The following is a 26845-nucleotide window of genomic DNA, read 5'->3' on the forward strand; positions in this document are numbered from 1 at the left end:
CCAGAATACTGACATGGGGAAAGGACAGCACTTTGACGGGCGGTTCCTGCAATGGTTGATGTTTTGGAGCGAGGTGTACGTACAGTTTATATTTCACATATACTTTAAAAAAAATGAGAGAGATAAAAAGAAAACAGGACACGTGATCTAAATCCATGAAGCCATCAAAGAAGCACTATATACAACCTTGGGGGGATGGGGGGGGGGGGGGGGGGTATGCCGACGTGTAACAGGACTATCATTTCTTAACAAAAGCCAAAGAGAGACGACACAGAACAACGTTAACAACAAGGAGAGGAAGAGGAGGAGGGAGGGGATGGTGGGGTGGCCAGAGGAAGGTCTGATATGTGCGTGTGTGCAAACCTCTACAGAGTAAGTATCACGATAAAAGCATGTTATTGCGCCACCGACTGTCGAGCAAAGGAAGGGGCGCGGCCGCGGGTGTTGCAGGTTTGGTGGGGTGGGGTCGGGTTTATCGGGTGGAAATGGGGGTTAAACGGGGATGAAAGCACTTTTCGCTGCAGTTTAGCCACTGCCCAACATCTTTGTAGCACGCTGGTTGGCCTCGTCGATCCTGGTCTTGTTGGAATCAGCCTGGAAGAGAAAAAGAAAGAGAGAGAGTGAGGGATTATAGTTGTGCTGGCTGTTGCATAGCCGCACAGGTCATGTGGTGAAGCAGATGCTGACAGTGGGGATGAGCTACTTTGATGATGAGACACTTTGAACCAACGTAGCACCAGCGTTGCCATCCCATGACAAATATACACAATTAGGATGTTCGAAGCCACTGAGAATTTTCACCCAGATTTTCTCCATTAGTGTGTCAAGCAGATTTTCTCTATTAGTGCGTCGTGCTGGGGATAAATCTGCTCAAAATCAAGATGAGTGCATCCTACGGCTCAGCCAAATGTACATTAGACACCAAAACAATATTAGGTTTGTTATCTTGTATTTACTTACTTTCCCAGAATCCTGCCACTGCTTCTCCTTAAATACAGTTTCTGAATTTAACTGAACCTGTAAATCTAACCACATTCAGTTTGCTCCCTATTGCTCTCTGTACCTTTTCCATTATCCTGTCATTGTACTTTCATAAATACAATTAAAATGGTCATTCCATAAATACAAATGGATTCTACACTCTTATTGTAAGTAGTCTTGTAATTCTGTGCACATTAAGTTTAATGTGCACATGTAGCCTCGCAATTATCCTGTTGTAATTTCATAAACACAACAAATGTTTTAACTATGAATTGAATTGAACCTGTCAGTGGTACAGCATTAACCTTGGCCTCTAATGCTATCCATACCTTCTCCTTGATCTTCTCATTGTACCTCCATTAACACAAATATAAATCGAGCCTCTGAATTTGACAGAGCCTGTAAGTTTGTCCCCTAACGCTCTCCCTATTTTCTCCATGATCTTCTCAGTGTAGCTCCACAAATACAAATTTAAATTTAAATTTAATGTCTCAAATTAATTGAAACATTTTTTTTGTTTTTCATGTTGCCCACTTTTAAGAAATATATAATATATGATATATAATTCTATATTATGATAAGATATATGTAGCTTGTCCCCTAGCACTCGTGGTACCTTCTCCATGATCCTGTCGATCTGGCGGTTCTGGGTGTCGATCTCCTGGCCCATGTCCAGGGCCATGTGACGCAGGTTGCCAATGATCCCGCCCACCTGCTCCAGGTTCTCGTCCATCTCGTTCTCCCGGGCGTCGTCTGTTACCCTGGAAACGCAAAGGAAGAGAAAGAGGAAGTGGGAGTGTATTTCGCCCAAAGGTTATGCGGTGGCTACTGTTTGTGTTGAGGTGTGCCGTGTTGTGTTGGAAAGCACAAGCTTCACACAAACATACATGTTTAGTGATGCAGACAATCATGAGAAGACACACAACACATTTTAAATGCTTTCTTAAATGCCAAGAAATGAAATTTGAAATTCAGATATTGCAGAGGGACGTTTAAGGATACAATAAACATCATCTACACCACGCGGCCAGTTTTAACTCATGGTTGTCAAGTGTGTGTCCAAAGCACACTACCACTTACACACTACCCGATTTTGTCATTCAAAAACATTTTCCCACTCGTCCAGAACAGTTCACTGTAAATATCATTACAGACGGTAGCTGTTAGCTGTCAGCTCAGTTATGAGGAAGCTTAGTTATGAGGGGAAAAAACGGAAAAGAGGAGGGAAAAAATGAAATCTGTTAGGTTTAAATAATGCCTTTTTACCTTTAGAGGAACTTCACATAAACCAGCCTAGGAAGTGACTCCACCTGTGTTTTTTTCACACTATGACTTGTTTTAAAAAGCTGGGGCATTTTGAGGATCCCTGGTGGTCTTAATGTCCAAGAAATCTTTTGCCACCATTATTGTGGAATCTGCTTGAACAAAAGAGGCAGGGCAAAAATGATGGTCTTAATGATAATCGAGTTGGATGTAAGATTTTGTATATGAGTGGAGACGTAGAATTTTTTATTGCTACAGTTCACAAAATCACACCATAGGAAGTGAAGGTGGTGGGTGATGGGAGATTGTGCACAGCTAAAAATCACTGCACAGCGGATGAATACATGGTTGCTGACTAGAAATAGTTCCAAAAATATGGCGTTTTTGAGGCAATGATGTTTCTATTTTCTAAATTTATCTAATGTAATACAATAAAATCCACCAACAACTTTTTGATAATGCTAGTTGCCTACTATCACTCAACAGTGTATGCTAAAGTGTTAGCATGAAGCACTGGAGCCAATGATCTACCAGGGACACATGGATGATTTTGGTGTCTATGTTCTCATCACTTAACTAAACTGACCAACTGGACAATCTCCTCTCAAGGTCAAAATGTGTAACCTGTCACAAGGATGAGTCCCACTCTGCTCTTCACTGTCAAAAACAACATCAGGGATGTTGGGAATATTAGGAAAAATATCTAGTTACAGTAAACTGTACATGACACGTACACACCTACCCACCCCCCTTACTCACACATAAACACACACACCCAAACCAATGTCCCTCCGCCCACACAGCGCACATACACAAAATACAAACATACACACACACACTTACCTGCGGATGAAGCCCCCACTGATGGCCATCTGTTCGCGTTCGTCCACCACACGCGCCCCTGGCTGGCTGTTCACCACTCCATCCTGGTTCCCTCCCCAGGCCTGGCCCCCGCCCTTAATCCTACCACACACACATTCATCAGTCAGCGTGGGTGGATCTGTGTGTGTGTGTTTGTGTGTGTGTGTGTGCACTTGTTTGTGAATTTAGATGTGCTTGGGTGTATGTGCGTGATTGTGTGAGTGTCTGTGCACGTGAATGTGTATATGCATGTTCGTGTGTGTGTGTGTGTGTGTGTATGTACATATCTATGTGTTTTTGCGTAGTGACTCACTATTAAAACATATACATGAATATATGTTTAGAATGCAATGCAGAACATAGTGTCAAGCCAATTCGCCTACCAAAGCAACATGCAAGCCACGTATGTCGTATTTACATACATGCAATTTTGATCTATTAGTGAATAATTGATCCAGAGTGCTGATCAATTGAATTTGAGCACAATAAGCTCACATGTGGCTTGTGTTAGAAAGTAATCGAGGTCCTTTACAGACTCAACAAAACCCTCTCCCACAAGCACATACAGTACAGCACAAACACAAAACATAGTTACAGGACTCCAGACTGAGGAGAGACAAGCACTCACACACACACACACACACTCTCTTGCTCACACACACAAACACGCATTCAAGTTGAACGGATACACGAGGAAACGTAGCGCACAATGATAGACATGGGGAGGGGAAACATGTAAAAACACACATGAGGGGAACAGGATCAGAGCACATCATATCAACATGCTCAGGCTAGTGAAAGAAAGCCAACCGGTTAGATCCATCGTGGAAAATCATCAACAAAAACCAAAGTGAACGTTGATCATTTTGAACAGTAGACTGATTTAAAACTGTGATCAGCCCTTCATTTCATCTGGATGGATAGATCTGTATGATGATACACTGTATACAGTCAAACAGCAGTCGCATATAATTCTTGCCGTTTGTTTTACTCTTCATGGTGTCTCTATGTGACACTGTTGTCTTGATGTGGTAAACCCCACCCATCTGGTACTGCAAGCAGTTTGAAACAAACAGCAAGAATTATTGGCAAATGCTATTTGACCCAGGGCTGCCATATATAGATTCTAGATCTGATGAAAAACATGACATAACCAGAGGATTACATAACAAGTGGTTCATGACAGGGAGGAAATAAGAGCTATAGAACAGACAAGAGCTGGACAAAACGGAATCAGCAGACTCCGAAAACACCTGCTTTCACATACAGAAAACATGAAGAGCTTCATTCCAAAATTTATCTCAAGATCCAGTTCTCTGCTCTGTTTTGGAGAAAAGAATCATCTTGTTTATAAAATTTCAACTGATGAATTTCAGCTTTCAGCAGCATTTCTCCAGAATGGATATATGTTGTTTTGGAATGATACTCTTCCACCTATTTCAGACAGATATATACCACTGAAAATTAAGTAAATGTGTGCTGGTTTCATTTGGGCTTGTCCTCAAGAAGACAAAAAAACAGCAGATTCTACATTGATACCTGAGTTATGAAATCACAGATTTATCTCAGGCACTGCATTTGCATAAATCATAAAGGCATATCTTTATTCATCCAGGGAAGCTTGACTGAGCAGCATCCTGCTTCACACTCACAAATGCAAATTATTCACAACTCAGGCACCAATATAGCCACTGGTTTGTCAGTCACTTGAATATTCTATAGCTCTGTGTACAATACATTCACTGGTCCTAGAGTACAGTATGCTCAGACTTGGCTCACTGGCCATAGTTTGACTGTTGAGGGCAGAGAACGGATCATACAGGAGTTTGGCAAAATTGCTGACAGGAATTCAGAAGCCATCCTTCGTTATTTACCTTCACGAAAAACAAGTTTGCCCAACTCTTGTGTGATATATTGCTTTATGTAGGACAGTCCTGAGAGAGGGGAGGGGGTGGAACTCTGAAATCTGAGGGTCATATGGCACAGATGGAAGCTGAAAGAGGTAGTAAGGTAAGTAAGGCATTTTAGGAGGTTATGTTCCTCTAAAATGTATTTTTACACTATGTGTTTGATTATAAAGTCACTGTAGAAGACTGTACATGTTTGATTATAGTTAAACTTGGGTATAGGAAATTCAGCTGTGCCCCCTATTGCATCCTATCTGCAAACACACTGAAGAACGCCCTTAAGGCTTTTATACAATGTTACCAATGCATGTGTACTATCTGAAAAGTGAAGTGAAAACCGAAGTTTTCTCCAAAGACATGTACAGACATAAGAATAAAAACATGAGAAAACAAGAAGGATTGTTAACTACTTGGTATAGGACCCAGTAAATCATGCCAAGCCACACGTTATGGCCTATCAGATTGCTTGGCTGAATACAATGTCACTTAAACCATAAATGTTTTATTGTAATGTCACTATGGTTGTGTGTTTGATTAGAATCGCAGCCCTTTTTTGACTGCCAAACTGAAAATATCTGTCAGGTGAACCCTTTGCATCTCATCCCCTTTGCATCCAACAGTTCAGGAACTAAGAACAACTGACCTAGTTTTAGCCTGACAGCCATTCAGTATTTAAATGATATAATTCGCTCTGAATGGGTTGCATGAGCCCAGGGGTCATCTTCTCAAACCACAGAGGACTGTGTAATCCATCAGTTCAAGTAAAAACATGAAAAACACCGAAACTGAGGGTTTCAAGGTTTTCACCCGACAGCAAAATGGAGAAAATTCAAATGAGCAATTTGGGAGAGAAGGCAACGGGTTGATTGATTCTGGGGCTGAACTGTGTGCCTGCTGTACAGCATCACGCTGCAGGGGATTGGAGGGTGATGGGGGGTGTAGGAGGGGTGGGGGGTGGGGGGGTAGGAGGGGGGCGAATACCGTGGCCCAGATCCCTGCTGATGCTGATCCCTGCTGGAAGAGAATCTCTCATCCATTGTGGAATGAAGGGCTTTTAAGGACGACAGCCATGGCGGTTGGAGAGTGAATGTAGTGGCATTTGATCTGTTGTGCAGAGTGACTCACATTCAAGCATGCACACACTCACACACATGCGAATGCACTACACACACACACACACAATCTTTCACTCGCTCTCATTCGCAAACACACACATACACATACACACACACGCACTGTGTTGGTGCAGAGTGGGCCTGTTCAGAGAGTGTGTTGTGGTGGCTCTGGGCCTGACTGCTCACACCACAGTTCACCATGCTCTATACACCATAAGGCTCAAGCAGGCAGACAGATAGGCAGGCACTGAAACACATGCAGTCAGGCAACGCAGGCTGCACCTACTTGTTACAGGGACATGAACAAAGACCACAGAACTGTCCTAGATTGTTCAAATTCTTTTCTGCATCCTTCATGTCCTTATTGATTTGGTCCATCCCCTCCTCGATGCGCTCCAGTTGTTCTGATTACCAACACATTGTCATTTTTCCCACCAAAAGAACGAAAGCACGTGAGAAGAGAAGAAGAGGAGGAGGAGGAAGAAGAAGAAAGCGGGGCCGGGTGGAAGGAAGGAAGGGGCGTAAAGAGGGAAGACAAAGGAAAAGAGACAAAAAAAGACATTGACTGTGACAAGAGAGACATCAGACATCACCATCACCACCACCACCAGCACTGGACAGGCTAGAGCGTGGGGCTCCCGGCCGGTACCTACTTTTTAATACATGGGCATATCAGACCACAGCATTGTCCTAAATCTTTTAAATCTTTCTCGGCCTCCTTCAGGTCTGCGTTGACCTTGTTCATGCCCTCTTCGACACGATCAAGTTGTTCTGGTGAGGACAAAGGCATGAGAGCAGTGAAATGAATTTGACTGGTTTGTTTCGATGGTTTGCGCTCTACAGGCTACAATGCAAGAGGCAAAATGTATAGGCTAGATGCAAAAGGAAAAGCAGGCAACAAGCATTAAGTGTGTGTGTGCGCACACTTGCGTGTGCACACACATACATGAATGCATTTATGTGTGTTTCTGTGATAGCATGTTAGCGTTAATTAGTGCAAACCTACTTTGTCAAACCATATTTTTTCCTGTCTAGATATGTACAGGGGCAGAATACCCGGGTTTCTCTGTACACAGAACAGAACGACAAATACAGCCACACTCAATGATTCATAAACAAATCTAAACTTAAACTTAAATCTTTCTTCATCAAGTGTTGCTACATTTTTCCTTGCATTCAGCTGACTTGGGAGAACTGCATGGTTACAACAGATTTTGTTTCCTAGCTCCATCCAAAGGGACAAATATCGCTTTACTGAATAAGTGTTTCATCTCAGTAGGAATCTGTACATGAAGCTGTAAATTTTGTCAGTCTGTCTGAACGCTGCCCCACACCAAGAGGGAGCAGAGCTAGATGATAGAGTGATTGATAGAAAGAGCAGTAAATTTCCCAGTAGAGGAAAGAAGAAAGATAACAAAAGAAAGACAAAGGCTAGATTAAAATATAAATAACTTTGGCAACTCCCTTGATGCTGCAAAGTTCATAGGACCACCATAGACTGAATTGGATCAGACACCAGCCCAGAGGAGATCAAAAAGAAATCGAAGAGAAAAGAAAGAGAGGGTTTGGGACAGGCAGAGCAGACAGAAACACATATAAAATGGCTGAAAATGTGACAGACAGGCAGAGTAACTAACAGCAAATGAATGAACAATGAATAAATGAAAAACAGACGACGGTAATGGAAGTGATGAAAAGCATTATGGCACGGTCAGGCACACAAAGTCATGAGTGTGTTCTTCCTCAGGTGGTCAATAGGGCATAGAGCTATAAAAGCTCTAATTCAAGGTCAGATCCTCTCTCAATCTTGGTAATGGTTAAAGGGCAGGAGAGGGAGAGCAGTAATGTTATTCTCCGCTAGTAGAGAGGGGCGTCTCGTCCTCCAGCGGAAAGTCATATTAGTCCCATTGCAATGGACAAAGACAATCATATAATGGAGGTTCAGGATCTTTGGAAGCCTATGCTACTGATCATGGCCCATCTTAAAGGGAAAGTTTGGGATTTTTAGAACAACATACATTTAGTAGCAGTTTGTTAGACAAATATAGAAGTGTCAGTGCTTCGGACTGTAAATACCAACTCTGCTACGATATTTTTGTTTTTGCAAGAGTTGCAATGTCTAGTGAGTTAAATTTTGAAAACTACAACTGTTGCGGAATGGCTCTCTGTTGGCTCCACCCTCTGTTTTGTTATGAGAGTGCACAAAAACGTAGAAAACGTGTGGAAAACGTGATGGATGATAACATTTTCAACCACATTTTATCAGAGTCTACACTGCTGAGGAGATTTTTCAAAGGAGCCAAGAACGAGCTGCTGCTGTAAGTCAAGCAGCTTTCCCAGGGGAAGAATCACAGGGATGAACAGAGGGGCTGGAGAGGCTTGGGGCCAAAAGTGAATGGTGGTGCATGTGCCGATACTACACAGTCATGACCACTGAGATTGAGAGTATACATTCCTCCACACTACAAACAGGATAAAGACAGGGGCAATGACTAACAAGTCCCATCAACCTGTCTTGGATGCTAGAGGAACGGCCTGTGGGTGAGCAGGTATGTCATTGGGGTTTTCAAATGGGTACGTCCCATCTCAGACATTTGGTTGAACTCAAAGGTTAAAGGTTGAAGAAGGGGCGGCCTGGTCCCTCAGTTGGCTCAGGCGCATACCATGAAACTGCAGCATCCTTTGTCATGTCATCCCCCTCTCTCTACTGTGACTGTCCAATAAAATGCCCTCCAGAAAATCTTAGAAGATTCAGCAATAAGTTCTGGCATCCCATACTAGTCTCCTCAACACTGATCAGACCTAAACGCATCTACAATACACCTATTATACCCTGATTTTGCACCGACACAGCCTTACAGCTAGTCCACAACATCAAACCCAATAATTTCTGACCTCACCATCAGTCTCAGCAACAACATGAACAGGTTGGGGGACTCGAAATGGACTGCTCAGCAACTCAGAAACCACACTGTATCGCCAATCAGATTAATAGGAAGGGTGATCCTGCTGATTTGAAAAGTGATCAATATAGGAGAGGCTTCTAAAAATCCCAAACCTTGTCTTTAATACCAAGATGCTCTCAGTATACAGGGTACAGGTTTGACTGGGTTTTGGAGGATCCCTGGGTTCTGGCAATGCAGAAACAACAGATGATTTCAGACAGATACAGAGGCTCTGGTTCAGTGAACGGGGGACAGACACCATCAACCACAATATGGATACTGGGGAGATAAACATCCCATCACAAAGCTTTCTCATCTAACTCTGTCTTGCTTTTACATGCTCCTTAATCTTTCTCTCTTCCACTCTCTCCTATACTCGTCTCACCTCTCTCTCCATGTTTGTCTCTTCACATTTTAGGCATTATCCAGTGTGATTTACACTGAGTGCAACAGTTTAATAAGCTTCAGTTCCTACATCACCAACAGATGGAGGTAAGGAAAGGATTTTTCTGACTTTAAAATGAGCATATTAGAGGATATGGGAGAGGGGTGTGTGATTCAGGTGGAAGAAGAGGATGTGATTTATTTTGCTGAAGAGATAAGTTTTCAGATTACAGCAGAAAATTACTACTATGTGTGAGTAGAGGAGGGTTATCCCTTGGAGTTCACCAGCACAGCGCTACACACAACAACTAATTGGCCTTCGGCGCTAATCCCAGGCAAAGTGAGGGATTAAGAAGAGGAGGAACGTGACAGAGAGATAGGGAGCAAGAGAGCAGCACATTTATCTCCTCAGTTCCTGACAGTCAGGCCAGACTTAACATGGGTGGGGTTTACCGCATCACAGCACTTCTGATAGCATTGGATAAGTTGTCAATCACAGAAAACTATACTAAATTGAAAGTTTAATTTACTTTCAAGTGATTGCCTATACTTGCTATACTCACTGTTTTATCCTATATGGTAAACCCCATCCTTTAGCTACTCAGGGCAGGTTAAAAGCTTATTTTCAATTTCTGTTCTGGCCCCACTGAGAGTGCAAAACATTAGGATCACCTGTTCTCTTCATGAAACAGACTGAGCAGGTGAATCCAGGTGAAAGCTTCATCCCTTACTGATTTCACCTGTTAAATCCACTTCAGTCATGAAGGGGAGATGGAGACTCACACAACTGAGACATTGATTGTTTACGAGCGGTGCAACTATCTGGAAAATTTCCCTAATATGTTGTATACCGTGTGTCGTTAACTGGCTATGTGTAAGTGTATCTACCTCTTGACTGTCAGCTTTGAGCACTGATCCAAGAAAATCAGGAAAAGATGAGAGTCAGTGGGACAAGCATTAATGCTCCAATCCAGTGATGTAGTGGTAAATAAAAAGTTGAGTGAACTATGACCTCCAGTCAGTGATCATCAAAAGGCAAACAACCACCGATATAAACAAAAATCAATTAGACTTTAAGAAAAACATGATTTTCCTTTTTCCCCTTAAAACCCTATCTTTATGTAACTTAAATCAGTTTCATACTACTTACTATGATGTATACGATGAAATAAAGTCATAAAGATTTATGCCCAAAAAATTCCAGCAAATTAAAAGCTGGGTAAACTTGGTTTAGGGGGGTTTACCCTCCACTACATCCTTGCTCCAATCACCTTCAAAAAAATATGTCTAACTTTGTGTCTCAAAGAAATATAAATCAAGCAGGTGAAATGCATAGATTGTAATATGTAGAAGGCAGCTGAAAACCTCTTAAAAACAGCTTCCATGTGGTAGTAGGTCTATCACAGCCGTGAGCATCTTCTGTGTAGCGGTGATGCATTTTGCATGCAGTATTTAGACTGCATGACCACTGGGAATCTCTCTTCCCTATTCCCAGCACTGGCTTCTTTTCTCCTCCTTTTCAATGGATAGGAGCCACTTTTGCATGTTCCCCACAGCGCTGAGAGTTAAAGGAGAATACCGGTGTCATTTAGAGTTATGGCCCATTTACTACTGTCTATGCCTAGTTTACATTCCCCCCAATCATTTTGCAATGCATGCTGTATATAATTGGATTTTTCAACGTTCAATCGTCATTTTTACAATACAAACTTTATGGTGTCAAACCTAGCGTGAAATTAACTGCTGTCTGGGCTAACAAAAAGTAGCCAATGGCTATGACAATAAAGTTTGTAAGGCGACATGTTTTAGGGATTATTTGGAGGAGACTTCCATTTCTTCCTGCAAGTATCAGGTGATTGACAGTAAGCAGAGTGCAATGTAATGCATACACTGATATGAAAACACTCAGCTTGTGCACAATGAAATAATGATAAAACAGAAACTGACAAAACCAAATTAAGGCTTCATGTTTACTGTGATGGATTATCTCGCTCTGTGGAAGAATGAATGGCAGCAATTGGCTTTTTCTGAAGGTAAAAAAACAAGTCCTGTTTTTCTTCAACTATGCTGACTGTGTACAGTAAGGAATAATGTAAAGGACAGGGCCAACCTAGATGATTGGCGCAAACTTTTACACGGCTTCTGCTAAAAGCTGTGCCGTGCTCCAAATAGGTTTTCAATAATCCGATAGCAACAGCAGGGGCTACAACCAAAGCATGTTTAGCACTTCTAGCTAAATCAGAAGTGCCTGGTGGACACAGGGGCTTACTGAGGCAGAGACGCAATCTATCAGCCCTGACTGAGGTGTAATTCAGGTCAACATGCATGTAACAGGCAGGCAGGGAGGGACTCATTAGCTGCAGTGAGGCCTCCACCATGGGTAATGCATCACCGCAAGGAATGACAAATCTCCTGGCATGGATAACCTGTGTGTGTACGTATGAGTGCACATACAAGTGTGTGCATTTGTATGTGTGTGTTTTGAAGGGCAGGGGGATTAGTTACACCCCACTCTTTACACCTCAACAAGACTTATTAATTACCACAGACTTTGAAACCTATTTTTTTCCCACCCCGGCCAGCTGCTGTAGCTTGTTTTAGGCATCAGAGTTTTTGTCTGAGGCTCCAGAAAAGCAGGGAAAAATCCTGCTGCGTCATGGTTTCTTGATGTAAACTAACAGGGTGAGGCCTCCAACAGTACATTACAGAGGCCTTTGTAGGTCGGTCAGTAGTCACTGTTAGCGGGAGGGAAGGACAGAGAACGAGAGATAGAGAGAGAGAGAGAGAGAGAGAGAGAGGTATACAGCAAAATAGACTGAGAGAGAGACTGAACAGAGAGAAGACAGAAGTATTTTATTGCAAATTGTGGTGTATCAAATTTAAAAAGCTTAATGGAAATGGCAAGAGGCACTAGAATTCCCTAGTTTTTTTTTTACTGCCTTTTTTTTTTTTTCATATAATAAATAGTGATTGAAATGCATGTATAGTTGTATGGCCATTATAATATCAGTATGGCCAACATCAGCTGACACAACAATAACAGCTTTCCCAACACTGATCAGTACTAATCAATTCTTGAAAGACTCTCAATTTTTTGCGCATGGATGTTTGTTTGTTTTTTATAGATTGGGAAAGCCTATTTATTCGCTTCAACCAAGCTGATGGAAACACATTTTATTCACCTTTTTCGTGACATAAAATTTGCTGGACAGTTGGATGGAAACATAGCTTGAGAGAGCGATAGAGAGAGGCGTATTGAGAGAAAGATAGAGATTGAGTAACAGAAAGGCTAGATTAGTAAAAAGAAAGAGAGAGAGAGCTATAACACTGTTGTAGCCAAAGTAATCTCCAGGCGACCTGTGTACAACTGTTCTGGTTGCCTCCAGAGGAACAGAAGGGAAAACGGTAGACATCAAGAGAGAAAAGGGAAGACGATGCGAGAGGAGACCCGATGAGAAAGAAGAGAAGGAACGTGAACTGGAGAAGAAGAGAGAGAGAAACAGAGGAGAGAGAAAGACAGATGGCAGGGGTCAGGTGTAGAGGACATTTGCTGAGAGGCAGAGGTAATTTAAATCTGTGAATTGATTGCTGTCCTATGTTAACAGCACTGAGCGCTGCACTGTGTCAGCCATTACTCTGGAGAGAGAGAGGAAGGGAGGGGGAAGGAGGGAGAGAGAGGCGATCTGTTCCTTTGACAGGCCAATTAGGCTGCTCTTTCACGCATGGAACGAAGCACAACCCTTTGGTAATACACGTACACACACACACACACACACACACACACACACACGCACACACACATATCCATAGACCTTCCTCCACACAAACCTGCCTCTAATCTACACATTTGCCCACATTAAAGTACAGAAACATTGGGTCAGTATGTGTTAACAGAGTCTAGGAGTAAGGGGGAGTCGACCAACAGGCCAATTTTCCAAAAAAAAACATGGTGTAATCCTTTAACTTGGTAAAGCTAACAGGCCTAAAGAGAGACTGGCAGACGCTCTGTGTGTGTATATACTGAAAATGGTCAAGCTAAGTTTTCTCCTAGACTATAAAGCACTGACAGTTTCAAGTTTATTCGCCATTTACATAAAGATGCATGAAGCAATGGAGCAAAGGAGAGGATTTTGATGTCTATTTTCTCCTCACTTAACAGGTAGGTTGATAAAAGGGACAATCTGTCAAAAAGTTGGTGTATTCCTTTAAGTCTCAGAACATTGACGTCTGTTGACAGCCGAGACAGACAAATACGTAAAAGTCAATATGGCTAATTCAATTTAGGCCTTTAGCAGATGCTGCTCTTATCCAGAGTGTTTAGTTGTGGGGATTTAACCTGTAACCTCCTTTTGATGGGATAGTCTGTCTAACCACTAGGCCACTCTGGTGCCCCTTTCATTTTCACAATGAAAGAGGACCTGGAAATCATGGTGCTGGTAGAGTAGGCACAATTTACCAGCATTTGGCTGGTGGCTGGAGTTAATCTCCCACCCTGCCCATGTGTATCTGCCTCCGCCTCACAGCCTAGCTCACAGTGTCAAGCACATCAATCTATCTATGAAATATTTAATGGCATTTAATATTTTATCTTGTATTTAATATTTATGTAATTAAGTTGAATTCTAAGAGAACTGCTGAAGAGAGCTGAGGTTAAACCAGGTCAGGCATCAGTCACTCTCCTGCACTCTAAAAACTAGCGGTTGATCAGGGGTTCCTAGAAAAAATATCCCTTAAGGGTTCCTTGAAGAACCCCCATTTGTTAGAGGTTGGTGGAAGTACCCTAAGGGTTTATGAAGTCTTATGAAGGGTTCTTCAAGGAACATTGTGGGGTTCCCTCGTTGCAGTCTGAAGAACCCCTGTAGGTCTGTAAGAACTCTTTTACTTTTCAGAGTGTGTCCTCCAAACCTGTTCATTCAGATGCCGTAACCCAGAGTTTAAAGGGTAACTTCGGTATTTTTCAACCTGGACTCTATTTTCCCATCTTTTTGTGTCTAAGTGACTAAAGGGGACAACAATTTTTGAAATTGGTCCAGTATTGAGCGAGATCGCTTCAGCCGGCAGCCGCGAAACGAGCTGCAATGTAATCCGACGGGGCAAATCGCACCGTCAATGTACGTCCACTAAAAGTGCTTGTTTTTGCCACTGACAGGCTCAGATTGTTATTATAAGTGTCTGACAACATTATGGAAAGGACCCTACAGAGAAATTAAACATTTTTCTTTAACTTTCGCTTGATCCAGTCTATCTGTAACTTCCTGCAACAACTCAACTCTCGCGAGACTTGGTTACACACAGACCGGATCAAGCGAAAGCGATTTGCCCCGTCGGATTACATTGCAGCTCGTTTCGTGGCTGCCGGCTGAAGCGATCTCGCTCAATACTGGACCAATTTCAAAAATTGTTGTCCCCTTTAGTCACTTAGACAAAAAGATGGGAAAATATGGTCCAGGTTGAAAAATACCGAAGTTACCCTTTAAGCTCCAACCCCAATTCAAAGTTTTGTTCTTCGATACCAAAAGACCTCCTTGATTTACCCTCCGCACTACTACAAACCAGAGCACTAACACACCTCATCTGTTACTGCATACTACTTGTCATTTGTACTAAAAATGTTTTTTTTTTAAATGGTGGGCCGAGCCATAACCCAGGGATGCTTCAAAGGTAGAACTGGAGTGGATGGGGAGTGAATGAGAGAGATGTGTGTTTGTCATTACCAGTCAAACTGATCATTGTTTCCCCTCGCAAAAGAGGACGAGGTGAAAGTATCTACTACCGGCTGACCTCTGACCTCTCGGTCAGGCAGCGAGGAAATGCCGTCCTGGTAAACATGGCAACCAGGTTTACAGCAAGATCACCGATAAAGTAGCACAGTTAAAATCACTTACATAGTTTTAAAGTACTGTATATCCTTGCTCTACTGCTTTGTAGGACATGGCTAAATATAATACATGGCTAAAATATGGCCATCAATGAGACTGAAATAAGATTAACATAATATACACACTGTAATACATTTGTCTAGCAAAGAAGCATAAAAGTGTATTATAGGGAGGCAAAGCGGAAGGCTAGCTCATCAGTCATATCCAGTATAATAGTGTCGGCCACACCAGCTGAAACTGATGTGACAGTCAAGGGCTTGATAGAAGCAGATAATGAAAGAAATTGCAAAGCTCTGTTTTAGTAATAATGAAACCACAAAGGTAATTTTTGAGAATGTAGAAAAATTATAGTGTCATAAATTGGAATGGGAGTCTACAGAATTATACCGGATGTGCCGTTGACGTCAGCTCTCCTATTATACAGCGTAAAAATAGCAGCAAAAGAGAATCAGGACACAACAGAGCAGAACAGAGTAAAAATTGTGTTTAGTGATCTCTCCCTACCGACTTACCTCCCTGCTCATCCAACATGACCAGAGTCCTGATGCCGGCATCTTTACTCTAACGAATAGATGGAAAGAGAAGAAGAGGAAGGAAGAGAAGTGGGGAAAAGAAGAGGAAAAAAGGTGACAGATCAGTAAAGGTCAACAGAGCAGAACAGAGCCGTCAGAACGACAGAGAACTGGGTCAAATTACAATTTGAAATCACTCTCCGAGTGTGATTGATCTTGTCTGGCAGAGTGGAAGCAGTTCAACTACCACATCTCTCTTAAACTAAAGCAAACAGTCAAAAGAAAGGGGAAGATTTCAATTCATAACTGACCCAGGAATGGAACATAGTGATTAAAACAGAAATAGCCACAGCGGATAGAAAGATTCCTAAAGAATGTATAGAAGTTAATTGGGAAGGTCATTGCAAATGTCAACTCCGGTGATCATGTATCCTGCGCTTGTCCAATTTATTTTCTACAGTGTTAATAAAATGCCACCTAAGAGCTTTGCTTCCTCAGCGATGAGCAAGTAATTCCACAGAAACAGCATTCGAAGCTTTGATTGCGGTATGAGAAAATGGTACGACCATGAACAGTGGAGTTTCAGAAGTGCATGGAAACGTATTCATCACACTCTCACCGGGTAGAGCATGTTGGCATGGCACTGCCAGGGTTTGATTCGCACTGGGGCCACAGAATACAAATATATTCACACATCATACTGCAAAATGCCTGGGATAAAAGTGTCCACCAAATGGCATGTGCTATATGTGTTATGTTAGCTGGCTTGGTATCAGAGATTTGTTGACAAAGCTCCAATAATCTGACATTTTGATTTGGCTCACAGAGTTGGCACAAGCACACACACACACACACACACACACACACACACACACACACACACATCTACATATATACAGTATATGCCCAAATAAACAACACACACACACATACACACACAAACATGCACGCACCCTCATACACTGCTTTTCCTCCGGTACAAGCCGACAGTGGGCTTTATCACATAATAACACAGTTCAGTGAGCATACCATGCTGTCATACTAACAGCAACAACTGTACAGACAGCAGAACAACAGCTTCATGCAATCTATGAGCCCAAGCCCTCCTCTGACAGATATTAAAGTCCAAAGGCCGTTCATTTTACGCATCAGCTATTTTGGATCAAAGTGTGGCCTGACCTTCTTGGAGCTGTGATAGATAGAGACCAGCGCTGGGATCCAGTAAACAAGGCCAGTGATGTAACCGTTTGTATCAATCAAATTGACTGTGAAAAAAAAATCTGCCGCTGGCCATGGATCTGTATCAGTGACTGGGTGTGAAATTAGGGTGTGATGAAAGAGTGTGTTCAGAAAGTATTCTCTGGATAAATCAAGGTTAGCAGACATCATGGTAGGAGGTGAAAAAAACAGGTTCCTTTATGACCTTTGAGCAGGAATAAATAATAAATATAGCTGCAAGCCTTTAGTGGGGTACAAGCCCATGGGGCAAATGATTTGATGGTGAGAATTTAAGCGTGATTCATCATTATGGAAAAGTTCTACATCTCCCGATTTTACGGACAGTCCTGCAAGTGCAGATGAAATGCTGCCTGACGTATTACCATTAGAAAAATTGCCAATTTGTCCTGATGGTGGCGCTATTCAGCATGACCAAATGTGATCTGACACTTCTGGGCCCATCCCAAAAATATAGGTACAAATTGATTACTCTAGCATCAAGCATTTAGGAATTATGCTATATAGGAATTTTGTGGAGACTGGATCAACTTTGCGAGAGAAATAGCAAAAAAAAAAGGTTTTGCATAAAATTCACAATGGTGGAAAACTGTAATGGCTGAAATGAAAATAAATATGCATAATGGATTTGTCTCTGAGCTACAATTCCTTTCGAGGCAGAAAAAGAAGAAGAGAAATCCTAACAAAAACAACAGGATTTCAGTCCTACAGGCTTGAACCGCTAATGATATGATCCTTTGAGGGAATATGAGGGAAAATCTGTAGGGAAACTCTTGTTGCTTGCCAGGTCAGAGGTTGGGCTCAACAGCACCCCTGGGTCTTGCTCAAGGACACTTCGGCAGGTCAGATGCTTGCAGGTACCTGTGCTTGAACCCAGTTGAAGAGCTACCTCTCTAACCACTATGCCACTCTGCTTGGAATCATGGGAAAACACTGGCATGCGGGGCTGTCTGTGGCAACAGAACTACAGGACAGGATATCTGACCCCGCCAATTGGCATGATGTCATGTGGTGACATCATTTCCTTTCCGCATGACTAGTTAAACACACACACAGAGTGACTAATAGGACTTTTTCACACCTCGCTGCCATACCATGAGTCACCAGAGTCTGGTAGTGACCTGATGCACTGCAGCGCTAATATTTCAGCTTTCCTACCAAAAATATACCCATGCTACCCAGGAAATTGAACAAGGAAGGCACTGACAAATTGAGATTAATAGTTTTAATAATAGACATGAATATTTTTAACTCATGTCATCCTCCAAAATTTCTTTCTTCTCCTCATTTTTATGCTTGGCAGCAGTACAGTGCTGGCAAGCTACGCATTCCATTTTGTACATTTTATTATAAGCACATTTGGTGATGAGGTAAGAACTTGAATCTGGTAGTGATGTTCAATGTCTTCAATTTCTGTTTGTTCAATAGACAGGTATAGTCACTAGTCAAAAATAGCTTTCTGGCATGTAACATATTTCTACTCCGAACCCTTTGTTAAAGGCATTTCTTAAAGATTAGAGGTGGTGTCTGTATCCATGACAGTCATAATAGAAAACACAATTATTATCAACTTTTCCTGTTTAAATAAAGGTTAAACAACTGGTCAAAGAGAATGCAGGCAGGAAATAACAAATAGGTCAAGAATGGAGGGAAAGAAGAGATCAAGTAGAAGGAAGTACAGAGGAGAGGTCTGCTGACAGGAAGACAGAGTCCTTGGTAGCCTGGTATTGATTTTTCATCTAACCGACCACTTCGCTGTCCCCTGGAATCTATTCTAATTCAGTCACCGTGGAGATGATCTCACCTCACCCAATATGACCCACATGACTCCCTGCAGTGCCGCTATTGGTCGACCAGAACCCGAAGTGATATCTGATACACAAACACCAATCTCCTGGAGTTGCATTTTTGGTATTGAATGTGCTATAGGAAGAAAGGAAGATTGATCAGTTGATTGAGTCATTGATTAAATATATGTACACTGCTCAGTTCCAGGCATCCTGTGTACATACTGCAGGTAAGGGCAGTGAAAGGTGATGTTTACTTCTTAAACAGTCGGCCTGTCAGTCTTTTTTAGTGTGTCAGAGATGTCACGCTAGTGTTAGATGAACCTTCACTGTCTGTTAAATTCATTTGTAAAGTACTTTTAACAAAACAGGTTCATCACCAAGTGCTTTACAGAGTATCACAGGTCATAAACACGGATAAAAAACGAATATTATGCATTTTCTTTTAGGCTCAGGCTGTTAAATTTAGATAATGTATCTATTGACGTCTACAGCTATGTAAGAGTCTAAGCTGGATGCCTTGGATTTAGATTTAGATTTAGATTTAGATAGTTTTAGATTTAGATTTAGATAGTTTTAGATTTAGATTTAGATAGTATATCTACACTGCAGAAAATGCCCATCTTAACAAGTCTTTCAGTCTTTACATCTTATTTTTCCTAAAACAATTGGAAAATTCTGCCAGTGGGGTGAGATAATTCCACTTGCATTGGAAACAAGTGAAATTATCTCACCCTTTTGGCAGATTTTTTACTTGTTTTAAGAAAAATCAGATTTTAAGACAATACTAGATTAAATGACTTGTCACTAAGATGGATATTTTTTGCAGTGTGGTGTTTTCCACATCTATCTAACCATCCGCATCACTGAAATATCATGTCCATCTTGTGTAATGTATACTCTGACATCGGGCCCATCGCTGTTCCCTGTCGTCCAATCAGATCTCCTGTTTTGCTGACTGTCTGGTCCACAGCGACATCTGATCTGTACTGATGTCCTTCACAGCCTCCCTGTCTGTCTCTCTCTATCTTTCTCACTCTCTTACTTGGTCTCTCTCCCCCTCTCACAGTCAATCTCTCTCGGTATCACTTCTTCCTCTGCCCCTCTCACTTTCTCTCTCTCACCTCCCCCTTTCTCTCCTATACAAAATCCTAGCATATAATCTAAACAAATTATTTCAAAAAGGTAGTTGGCAGCTTAAACACTTCGGTCTGTATTGTCAATATTTTAGAGATATTGAATGATCAACCCCAGTTTTTCTTTTCCTCTGCAATATGTAAAGTGTTATGGAAATATAATGTGTATCAGGAGGCAGACAGAGGTCATTTTGTGCGTGACTTTGTTTCCCTCTGCTCACAGCACATGACTGACAGCTTAAATACACAGAGTTGAACAGACAGACTGAATTCCTCTCTACTCTGCGAGACTGATTTCACACACACACACACACACACACACACACACACACACACACGCACGCTCTGGCCCCATTTCTTTGGGTTTTGATGCACTCAGTCTTATTCCCAGTCTTATTCTTAGTATCCCTTGTTTTATCATCTCTTGTTTCTGTCTGTATTTGTGTCTTTTTTGCTCTGTAAAGCACTTTGTAACAAATCTGTTTTGTTAAAAACACTTAAGGAATAAATCTGAATTGATCTAAGATTGATTTAAGATTTTAATGGTCAAACCCAATTGCATTGTGCTGTCTATATGGCTCTTAAATCAGGCCTATTAGAAACAATGGTATAGGTCCACAATATATATATCCTCAAGTCAGCCATATGAGCTGCAACTCCTTTAAATTTTAATAACGCACTCAGTCCTGAAGCCTCAAACCAAATGTTCCCTGGATGACATTACTGGCATCAGGATTGCAGCTTGCCCTTGGTGTGTTTGAGGGAGTAAGGTACGGTGTGGCTCACTGGGCAGAGCAAGGCACCATGGTACTGTAAGGCACTTTGGATAAACGTGTCAATCAAACGGCATATGTTTCGTTTGAGATACACTTGGCCATTTCCCGCTGGCTGTCACAGGCACCTGTATTACTATGTCACCAATAAATTACTAGGAGATTTGTATTTCACACTAAATGCGTTTACTGTGTTGCTCTCTGATGGAAGTTCATTCATTTCAATGAGAATACATGCATCACTGCAACTTACAATAAGTACAACAGTAGAATAAGGTTCAATTTCTCGATCATCAACATTACAACCAACCAGTAGTAAAGTTTGCACAGGTCAGAGCCTCAGTCTCTGATCCTAGATTGATCATGACAGAGAGGAAGAAATAAGACTTAAGGAGAGCAGTAGTGGATTTATTCTACTTATGCATTGATTATGCATGCATAAACTGGACTGAAGGTTATGTTACCCCGTCTTTTACTCGCTCTCTGTGATGTCTTTGTGATGAAAATATTTCATCAGCGAATTAAAGTTGCATTCTCCTTGCGTAGAACACAACGCAGCAACATAAATGCATTATGGATTAAGTGCAGTTGTGCCATTAATCTCAGGAAAGTGTCACAAGAAGAGGATGCCTCCTCCAAATCAGCTGCACAAAGATCCAGACAGTCGCTACCAAAGACTGAGGAGTAAGCCTCTATCATATTCATCCTCATCAGAGCAGAACGCTCAACAGAACCAGACAGATCAACTATCTCTTACAGAGTGTGCAGTGATGTTGTGCAGTCTGAAATCCTCAACCACCTAACCACCTATATACTAACAGCTAAAGACCAAAGGTGAACCTACAGCTTAGGCTGGCAAAATCAGTTTCATCTTTTCAATAACTTCTTAAAATACAAGTTTACAGAGAGGCTATCATTTTCCTCACTTATTTTAGTTTCATTATATTTGTATGTTTTATTTTTCTTCTGTAGCCTACTTAACATACCATTGAGAGCCCATGGTTATGATCATGGCATTGTTTATAACAGCTTCACAGAAGGACGCAGCATGGGACAACTGAGACCGATTAGATACCGTCCCTCTTCCTTTAATGCTTTATTCAGCAGAGCGCTGTACAGTAACTAAACCACTTCCAGACATGTAGTTTGAGAAAGTGTTATCGGAGATAGTTTTAGTGCAGCATCAGACCTGGAAGGGACTGAACAAGCAGGTATCACTGCACCAATGTGCTCCCTGCTGTGACTCGTCTTTACTTATTCAATTAGTGTAAGCTTCACAGTAAGCCCATTTAACACAGAGGACATGGAGTACTGGCTCTGCTTACAACTGTCTGCTTGAGGGAAAGATGTACTGTAAAATCAGCATCAGAATCATTTTAATTGGCAAGTAAAAAGTACAGAAATTTGTTTTAGTGACATTGATGCAGAGTCAAATAGAGGGGGGGTGATTAGAGAGTGGTTAGTACTGGTTATGAGGGACAAGTCTTCATGTTGGAGGAGTGACAACAAAAGGAAGGATTCTAATGTTGTCTCCTCCTTCTTCGTGACTAAAACAAAATTCCTAGTGTCTTTGCAGTGCTATGCTTTGTACTCAATAAAATTATCATTCTCCCTCTTTAACAGCATAATTTGAACACTCAACTGTACCGAAATTTGGCATGTCCTTTATTTGTCAGGAATGAAGAGGCATAACAGCCTTTTGTTTTGTTGTCAGTTTGCATGTCAGGCTTCTATTGGCAGCTTACAGAGTACCACACATTGAATAATTGAGACATGAAAAGTCAAGATGTCAAAGGGTTAGCTTCATCAAAAGGCTAAAAACCAAGTCAGTTAGATTAGTTAGATTAAGAATATTTTAGCCAGAAACTAAAGAAATAAACCCAGAGACAGTCTTATACTTTCTACAGTGTATTGTCAGAAGAGGCATGTGGAGTCATGCCTCATCCATAATCCATGCTGGGATATTGCTCCATCGCAGTCTATATCGAGCCTATTTCTCTGGAGAGATGCTAAGTGAGCGGGATAGAGAGCCTCTCGGCCGCTAGACAGGGAGGAGACGCCGACAGCCAAACACAACTCAGTTGCTATTTGTCTCCGTGTCTTTCAGTGGTTTTCAACCTGAGAACCACTAGAGAACTGGTGTCCTAGAACAAATCACAGGACTTCTCCAATGGAGAGGATCATACTTGAGGTGGACAAATGGCATTCCCCTGGCATTATCTTGAAAGGTCAAGTATTCAGCCACTGCCAGCGAAAAGCCTTGTCTGTCTCACAGGCCACTGTGGAGGTCGGCAGGTACCCAGGTCTCTTTCTGCCCTTCACTGTTTTGTCTCATTAAGACATGGAGGCTGGTCCAGGGGTCAGGAAGGGGACATGTCTTCAGAGCCAATGGGAATGCTGCAGCAAGTGGCGGCCAGACCCAACAAACACTAATGCAAAGCTGATGCCAGTAAAACCACAAATGAATCACTTAGGATGTACTTCTTAAAGTTAGATGTCATCCTATTTGGGGATTTACATTTCATTGTCTCAATTAAATAATCGAATGGTTCTAAATTGGGATGTAGACCATAATTCACTTATTTTCACTGGCGTGGCGCCATCTTGGACCAATCGACTCTTGTCTTAATACATTACTTCTGATTGGTGGAGCTGACTACAGGCTAGTGTTACATGACTTCTGATTGGTGGAGCTGACTACAGGTTATTGCCTTGCATACCCAAAATGCTACCAGGTATGCAAGGCAAGGAACAAGCTACAGTGCAACAGCGGTCTGTGAGAACATGGAAGAAGTGAAGGAAAATGGCTTCAGGCTGCACTTTACACAGCAAGAACAAAGGCTCCATCTATTTCTACACCTAACTGGGTAGTTAAGGCCCTTGTCTCTGGACCCACATGTACCCCTGTTGACCTAGGATTGAATTTCAATAGAACCTTACTTTCATATCTTTGCTATTGTTTCAATAAAGAGAGAAATAGGCTGTAAAGGGGAGGGGACTGCTCCTCTGCTTTAAGACAAGAAAGCTGAGGCAGTTAGTGCTGGAACTATCAAAGCTATTCTGAGATATGACGCAGGACAAAAGGTCGGGACACTACTGAGACAGGAGTGACCTTCTGCCAGTAGGCACACCGTGACATTAAAGGAGCTCCGACAGTTTCCACGTCCTTCCTCTTTTATAGTGAGGGTGGAGTTTTAGAGTGACAGTCCAATATATCAAGTGTACTAAATATCAGAGCCACCTGCTCTTCCTAGGAACTGAGTGACCAGGTGAATCCAGGTGAAAGCTCTGATCCCTTATTGGTTTCACAGAGGAAATCCACCTCAGACATGAGGTGGAAGTGAAGGGGAGGAGACAGGTTAAAGAAAATGATTTCTGACCCCTGAGAGAAATGAGCCGTGTGCTGTGCAATAAGGAGGTAAAACTCAATATTAACAAGGCGGTCTCGCTTTATATAGCCGACTCTGGCTTCATCTTTATTATCTGTCTTGAGAAAGGTCTTGGGAAATGTCAACAGGTGATGAGACCGAGGCGACTCGTTGTTTGTGTAATCATGTGAGTGATTTTACTCTACTGTGGCTGGTAATGTGATGTGTGTCATTGGACTCACCTCCTCAACCAGAGCCAGCATACGCCGAGTGCTCTCCAGAGACTGCAGAGAGAGAGAGAGAGAGAGAGAGAGAGAGAGCAACGCTTTAGTTGTAGCAAATATAGCCGTCCTCTTTCAAAGCTTAAATAAAAACTGTTGGTATCTCACTGTAGACCTTGGCTTAAACTATCTCTCAAGGTAAAACACAAATGAAGACTTTCAATCAAAAAAAAAAAGAGATATTCGCCATTTGAAAAACACCTACAAAATTGATAGCTGGCATGAAAGTCAAGCACATTACTTGGTTACTATCAAAGTTGTCAGTCAAACACAAGGCCAAGAAAAAAAAGGGAATATTGACATAGGATGAATTCTCTTTTTCAGCATTGTCCTACTTTATATTCATAGAGTTGCACACATTCAGATGTAGGAACTGTCCAGTAAAACCACAGACTTCTACTGGTGGCCTGGTAGCATTTTGGGATGCAATTACAATTAATTTTGAGCGTTCTGTGATGTGAGAGAAAGACGTCTCAACATGTTAAAATAGCAAATTGAGGGCTGAACAAGACATGATCAAAGTAATCTGGAGAACAACAGAACTCATATATTAGAACGTGCAATAAATTTTAATAATATTAGTTTTTATATTCCAATGAGTGCAGACAGGCACAGTTTATGGATACTCCAACAGCATGATTCGCCCCCTGATTGTTCTTCTCTCTTCTCTCCTCATCCCTCCTGACTTGTCTCCTTTCCTCTTCTTCCTCTCTTCTCCTCTCTGTCTTCTCATCTCCTCCCTTCTGTCCTTCCTCCTCTCCTCTCCTTCGCACTCCTCTCTTCTCTCCCCTCCACTTAATTCACCCTCTCCTCTCCTCTAATCCCAGGGTTTATTATCTGATTTCTACCTTTTGTTTGCTAACTTTCCACTTTCCCCAGAATCCCTCTAATTTCATCCCCTTTCTTAACCAAAACACTCTCTTTCATCCCCAATCCTCCTTTCACTCCTTCACCTCCCTAATCTCCTCATCTACTGCTTCCCCCTCACCCCTCCCCTCCTCTCCTCTCCTCCATCCCATGGAGCAATTTTACATTGATTAGCAGTTTAAAAGATGTCCAAATGGTTATAGATGTCTAAAATTAGGCTAAGGGTTTAAAAGGGTTTATGTCTTAGTATTCTGGGGTATATGACAAAAATAAAGCATTATCTTGTACATACGGACTTCTCTGGTGCTTATTTTTGATATTTACAGCTGTAATAATGTATTTGCTGCTTTGTCTAAAACAGGTCTATACATAGCCAAAGGGATCCTGGGCTATATGAGAGCTGAAGCATAGACAGGATGTTGAAATCACGTCTAGTGCTCAGTGGGATCCGTCCATCTATCCATCCATCCCTCTGTCCTCCTCATTTCAGCTATCTCTCCCTCTCCCTTCCCTCCTTCCCGTCTCCCCTCATATCCGAGGAGCCTCTCGGACTTGCATTATCTCTTCATGAATGTTTAATAGGGCCATTTGAGCTGCTCTATTATTCTGCTGCACAGAATTATCTGCTCTTCCTGAGCTCCTCTCGACTCATTAGAGAGGGCAAAGTTCTCCAATCCCCAAAAATGCACAGCCTTGATGAAAGACTTAGAGAACAAATAGCTAAAACAAGGGAGGGTCAAGCTAGAGGGAGAGTGTTCTCTGTGAAGAGCTGCTGTGATGAAAACCTTTGGAGATACATTTCTGTCCAAACTATCCATATGAGAAGTGAACATTTTGAAATGCCGCAATGCCCCCCCCCAAAAAAGCCCAAATTCGGTTCTATAATTCCAGAAAAAGGACTGTAACCCAAGTTTTGCAAGTAAATCCTCACATTACCATTGCAAATCATTATTTATGCCTTCGGTTCTCATTTTACATCAAAGTTTCAGATTTACAGATTGGTGGATCATGTTCTAACTTTTGTCAGTCTGTATCCTCAGCTGTAAAACATGATTTGTATAGGCAACGTTTTATTGATTCAGTCCCGGAAGCAGTGCATTTCTTTCTTTTGCAGTTCATGTTGTGTTTTTCAAACTGAAAGTTGGGGTTTAGTCAAGGTTCTTGCAGAAATGCACCAGCAAATGCTGCAATAGCACTGAAATGCAACAGGCCTTTACATCCAAAAGGACGTAATTCATATGCAATCCCATTTCTGGATTTACAGAACAGTTCACAATTTTACGATTGAGAGATTTCAAAATGTTAAATTCATGTACATAAAAACCTAACCCAACTTTAGTGATTTAGAAGGATTAGAAGGATTACATGGTCCTTTATAGTTAACATCAGGTGACAATTTTCCAAACAAATTTAAATTGAACCATTGAGGGCAAATGCGCAAGTGTGTGCGTGTGTGTGTGTGTGTGTGTGTCCTCTACCTCATCGGCTATCTGGTCTGCGCGTGTCTGCAGGTCGGCCAGCTCATTGCGCATGTCGGCTTCATCCGCCAT

General features: G+C 41.9%; 1 protein-coding gene across 2 annotated transcripts; it reads right to left on the bottom strand.

Annotated features, from left to right (window-relative positions):
• Nucleotides 1-355: 355 nt before the first annotated feature.
• On the bottom strand, nucleotides 356-26845 carry LOC139910135 (synaptosomal-associated protein 25-A-like). Of its 2 annotated transcripts, none has more exons than XM_071897355.2 (7): nucleotides 26774-26845; nucleotides 24390-24431; nucleotides 15848-15896; nucleotides 6414-6531; nucleotides 3088-3207; nucleotides 1598-1742; nucleotides 356-594 (listed from the first exon to the last, which is right to left on the bottom strand). In XM_071897355.2, the coding sequence occupies exons 1-7, from the start codon at nucleotides 26843-26845 to the stop codon at nucleotides 526-528; spliced, it is 615 nt and encodes a 204-aa protein (XP_071753456.1). In that variant the 3' UTR covers nucleotides 356-525. The 2 variants fall into 2 exon arrangements, with proteins under 2 accessions (XP_071753456.1, XP_071753457.1); XM_071897356.2 differs by lacking the exon at nucleotides 6414-6531 and adding an exon at nucleotides 6781-6898.

The sequence above is a fragment of the Centroberyx gerrardi genome, chromosome 1 (assembly GCF_048128805.1).
Source record: "Centroberyx gerrardi isolate f3 chromosome 1, fCenGer3.hap1.cur.20231027, whole genome shotgun sequence".
Taxonomy (NCBI): domain Eukaryota; kingdom Metazoa; phylum Chordata; class Actinopteri; order Beryciformes; family Berycidae; genus Centroberyx; species Centroberyx gerrardi.